General features: G+C 36.0%; 1 protein-coding gene across 1 annotated transcript in view; it reads left to right on the top strand.

Annotated features, from left to right (window-relative positions):
• The window catches only part of DCUN1D1 (defective in cullin neddylation 1 domain containing 1), a 30,524-nt gene that overhangs the window by 11,753 nt on the left and 13,255 nt on the right, over positions 1-5,516 (top strand). Inside the window, exons 2-4 of the mRNA XM_007468923.1 lie at positions 751-967; positions 2,411-2,579; positions 4,723-4,853. Of these exons, the coding sequence (XP_007468985.1) occupies positions 751-967; positions 2,411-2,579; positions 4,723-4,853 (517 nt within the window). The remainder of the gene's footprint in view (positions 1-750; positions 968-2,410; positions 2,580-4,722; positions 4,854-5,516) is intronic.

The following is a 5,516-nucleotide window of genomic DNA, read 5'->3' as shown; positions in this document are numbered from 1 at the left end:
GGAAAGAGATGATTCTTTCAGGGTAAAAAAGAGAGAATTCTGTTAAAAATTACCTTTGTTGGAAGGATACGGGGGGTGCTTGTTCATATTTCGCTGCTTCTGATTTGACTGAAAATATGAGGAAATTCTATGGATAATTATCTTGGTTCCTGGACATGCGAGGAAAAATGCAGAGTTCTCACATTCTGTTGCTTTCTCACATTGGTAAAAATAGCAAGAAAACAAGGGGGTAGGGTGGGGGTGAGGTTGGGGAGAATTGCACCCCATATTCTTTATAATGGGTTTTAGGACTGCAACAAATACCTGTTAATCTCATTGTTCCTCAGGGTCACTTGACTGTTCTGACTGGCTAAATAATGTCACCATTAGTGACATTAGTGGTGGTCTTCCTCATCACTCCTTAAGCATCCCTTAGAGCTTTGTTGCTTGGTTAAAGTTTTGAGAGTAGCTCTCCTTCCCTTCGAGAGCCTTTGTACATGCTCACAGGACCCAATTTTAGGAGAAATGCAGGGTGGGTGAACTTCTGTGGCCTCTGTCCTAGTTTCTTTCCCCAAATGATACCAATTTTGTGTTGTAGATTTTTTAAAAATTTGTCTTTCTGATTAATAGATCGAAAATAAGTCTTGAACTAAACGTTTTAATATTTTATGAGGAAAAAGTACTGGTAAAAATGATTTAGTCAGCAGTATAGAAATACTTAGTCTCTTGTGATGTTACACAGAGTTTCAGTTTATTTTCTGGTTTCAATAGAACAAGTTGAAATCATCGCAGAAGGATAAAGTTCGTCAGTTTATGATCTTCACACAATCTAGTGAAAAAACAGCAGTAAGTTGTCTGTCTCAAAATGACTGGAAGTTAGATGTTGCAACAGACAATTTTTTCCAAAATCCTGAACTTTATATACGAGAGAGTGTAAAAGGATCATTGGACAGGAAGAAGTTAGAACAACTATACAATAGATACAAAGGTGAGTGTTTGCTTGTGACTTTAAATATCTTGAACGAGGTTTTCCAAATTTACATGCTTCTTGGGCTTCCCTGGTGGCGCAGTGGTTGAGAGTCCACCTGCCAATGCAGGGGACACGGGTTCGTGCCCCGGTCTGGGAAGATTCCACATGCCGCTGAGCGGCTAGGCCCGTGAGCCATGGCCGCTGAGCCTGCGTGTCCGGAGCCTGTGCTCCACAACGGGAGAGGCCACAACAGTGAGAGGCCCACGTACCAGGAAAAAAAAAAAAGATGGACAAATTTACATGCTTCTTGTGAGAAATCAAATGATACAGAGACCATTAATTGGGTGGATACAGAGCTCTTTAGATCTTAGAATTACTTTAAGAAATCTGAAAAATTATTTTCCTCTTTTCACTAAAATTTCTTCTTAGTGTCTTTATTTCCTCCCCCTTTATCCGCCCCCCTCTTTCCTCCTTTGTGAACCAATTTGAGAATGGGGGCTGGGGGACTAGGTTTTTTCCCTCATTTTCTTATAAAACTCAGCTGAGTGGATTTTAAGAAAACCTGCCTAATAATTTTAATAACCTTTAAATAATTATAAAGTAATATACACTTAAAAAGTTAATACAGGATAGATTGAATAAAGAAAATGTTAATAGTTTCTCCATCTTTTGCTTATTTATTCTCCTGAGGGAACCAATATTTAATAGCCTGGTGTCCAACTTTCTGTGCATTTTATGTTTATGCAGAAATATATATGCAAAAAAAAAATTTCAAAATTTTTCCAAATGTGGGATTATATTTTATGCATAGCTCATGCCCCAAAAATCAAAGGCTGTGCAAATTTTTTATTCCTAGAGATATTAGCAAATCACATTTGACAACAGTGTATGAGTGCCTCTTTCTTCTTGTATTTAAATTTTTGCTGTCTGAAAAGTAAATATTGATAGTTGAGGGTTTTCTGCTTTAATTTGAACAACAGATGTTTGTATTGTAATTAAAATTGAATTGCAGAGTTTATGTTTTTTTCGATATTCTTTAAGAAGTGATTCCTGTAGTGAAATGAACTTTAAGAAAAAAAGAATTTCTGTGTATAATACTGTTTAGAATGCCTGTGTAAAATGTGGCTATGTTCAGTAAAAATCCTTTATCCCTATATAGGAATGTCTGATTTTCTGAATGTGTGTTAAGTATGGAACTTTTTTCATATGAATAAATGAGACTTAAAAGTCAGGTGCCTATCTGGATATATATCTTGCTGTTAATTGTAAGAATGCTGTTTTAGAGGCAAAGTGGCTTTAAATATTACAGGGGGAAAATATCTCATAGAGCAATATTGCTTCATATTTTTGGTCTATCATCATCATTTAAAAAAATGGAATATAAAGCAATACCTTTCTCAGTTTCAGGAGTAGCACAGTAAAGTATGGCACTGATTTCATATTGCATTGTTGTTTTTGAAGATCCTCAAGATGAAAATAAAATTGGAATAGATGGTATACAGCAGTTCTGTGATGACCTGGCACTGGATCCGGCCAGCATTAGTGTGTTGATCATCGCGTGGAAGTTCAGAGCAGCAACACAGTGTGAGTTCTCCAAACAGGAGTTCATGGACGGCATGACAGAATTAGGGTGAGTGTATAATTACCATAGGAAATTAGGTACATTACTGTGAGAATTACTGTGGAACTGACATTCGTGCCCCCAAACATTGCTATAGATAGAAATGGGCTAATATGCTAGTTCCTTCCCATGTCAAGTTATTTGTGTAGTTAGTACAACCTACTCTATTTGCATTATGCTTTTATCATTTGTTTCTAAGGGAGATTGACTAATGTTAAAATTACTGTGCTTTAATATTTTACATGGGTAAGTGAAACGAGCAAGTTTTAAGTTATTTCCTAATATGAGGCTGTGAACTCTGAACTTATAAACAAACTCCTAGAATTTAAAATCTTGGAAGTTACTAATCACTTTTTGTTCTGCATAGACCTGGACAACTGATTAGCTAAATGTCTGGGTATAAATAGATTGAAAAATCACAGGTAGCGGTTTTACCTGTGGCCTTTAGTTGTGTGTATTTGATGAAGCTCCAAAAGTATTCAATTTGTGGATCGGTAACAGGCTGCCCTTTCTGTTTTTAGTGGGTGCTTTTGAATGATAATAGCTAAACACTTTTTGAACGTTTATTTTCTTTCAGGAACTATGCTAAATAAGTACTTCACCTACCACTTCACAGCAACTTTGTGAGAGAAGTGGTGTTTATATCCGCATTTTAGAGATGAGGAAATGGAGGTACAGAGAAACTAGAGACGTAGTATTAAAGCCAGGATTTGGGCTCAGGCATTCTGATTCTTGGGCCTGAGGGACATTGTAATCAGTCAGGGTCCAGGCAAGACACACAAACCATACCAGTAATTTGAACAGGGTAAATTTTAAAAATTGTTTTATTGTGTAAATGGGGTAAAAGAAAACTCTCTAAGCATAACAAAGGTGGCAGTTGCAAGAAACTGCCATCACCCCTGGAACGGAGGGAAGGGAACAAGGAAGGAGCCTAGACACTTAAGAGGATCCCCACAAGGCTGAGATTCCGACCGCAGAAAACAGTGCGTAGCTGCTGTAGGAGCACGCTGCCTGCCTTGCCTGCTTCTCTGGTGGAGAAGCTCACTAGGGGCCACTTGCTGCAGAGCCATGCAAGTTGCCTCCATTGGTGAACACTGCAGGGACCTCCCAACACGCTGAAACCCTTGCTCTCTGCAGAAAACAGACTGGGATAAGAAAAGTTCGTTCGTCCTCTTCCAGCCTTTCATCGCCCTCTCTTGGTAGAACCTAATAGTGAGCCAGCTGGCAAGAAAAATGAAGTTTCACAATTTGTAGTCCACTGCAGATAGTCACAAAGTAGGGCAAAGAAGGGTGAGTTTAAAGCCGAGAGACAATAAATTAATAACTGGCTATGCCAGGACAGGTTTCATTAGAACTCTTTTTTTTTTTTTTCCATTTAAAAGTGAGTTCATGTAAAATGTAATGAACTTCCAAATCAGAATTTTAATTTATAAACTAATAATCTGGGAGGTGTTATAAAGAGCATGGAAGGAACATAAAAGCAAAAATGATTTGAAGGAAAAAAAGTAGAATGCTTGGTTTGTGGAATCTATAACAGATCGAAGATTTCTACCTTATGGCTGTTATGTGGAAAGTAGGACTTGGTACTTGGACCCTTTCAGCTCCTTGGAAATTGAATGCTTTGCACATATAGAGAAAGTTTAATATTGATTTGAGGTAACTTCAGTTGGAGATGGTTGGAGATGATGTTTATTATACTTTGTATATATCAAGAAGTTTTCAAGAGGAATGCTTGTTTCCTCACCTAGTCAAGACACTATGCTTTCAATTTGTTTGGAAGCTAGACATGTGATTTGTCTGTGTAAGGAATATCTGCTACAGTTTGAACTGATGATTGTAAAGCTGATTACTATACATTCTCATCTGTTCACTACAGCTGACTTCTGCAATTTGGGTGTGTTGACAGTCCAGTGAATTACATAATTAAAAGTAATAGCCCATTTCTTTTAAAAATAGTAGTTATTTCTAACATTGAATCACCCCAGATCTTTTCTTCCTCCATCTAACGCCATACTTGTTTATGTAATGTAAAAAGATGAAAATTTAATGGATTTTTAAAGAAGTTCTATGAAATATAAACTGTTGTAGGAATAAATGTTCTTAATATATAGTGAAAAAGTTTATCTTTTATAAACTTAATTTTACAATATAGATGTGACAGCATAGAAAAACTAAAGGCCCAGATACCCAAGATGGAACAAGAATTGAAAGAACCAGGACGATTTAAGGATTTTTACCAGTTTACTTTTAATTTTGCAAAGAATCCAGGACAAAAAGGATTAGGTAAGAATTTTTAAAAATTATATTTGGTGTTTCAAATATATTCAAATACATTGACAGCGTCACGTTTGTAATAGAAAGTTCTATGTTTTGAGTATAAAGTCATTATCAGTTACTGAAAAATACTGAGAAACTGAACTTCTAGTTAATCAGAAAATACCAATAACAGTGTTACCCTGGATACTATATGTGAACCACTGATTTTTTTTTTTTTTTAAGAACTACAATACAGAAAATAGTTGTTAAAATTCCACTGACATAGGTATGTATGTTTGATCATTTATTTTTCAGAAGATATTATAGGATCTTAGGCTCATAAGTTTTTCACTGTGTATTTGTTGAAATAGCATTGTAAGATTTCTGAGTCACAGAATGCCAGATAAATGTATTCTTTTTTGGTGTGAATTATTTGGAAACTATAAGAAAGAATAAAAAAATGATTGTCATTCATAATCTTATCCAGAAATAGCCACCGTTAACAGTTTAGATCAGTCAGTTTATACTGTAGAAACAACCACATATTTGCTTTGGGGATGGCTAAGGGAAGTGGAGGTAAAAGCTACAGTGTAATTTGCAGATTATTCAGAAAAAGTAGACAGCACATAATGCAAAATAATAAATATGAGTGTGAGGGTTTTAGATGAAAGGAGAAATGAGTAAAAGCAG

This window comes from Lipotes vexillifer, unplaced genomic scaffold, assembly GCF_000442215.2.
Source record: "Lipotes vexillifer unplaced genomic scaffold, Lipotes_vexillifer_v1.1 scaffold263, whole genome shotgun sequence".
NCBI classification, from domain to species: Eukaryota; Metazoa; Chordata; class Mammalia; order Artiodactyla; family Lipotidae; genus Lipotes; species Lipotes vexillifer.
Note: the sequence above shows the minus strand (reverse complement) of the source record. Positions and strands in the feature narration are given on the sequence as shown.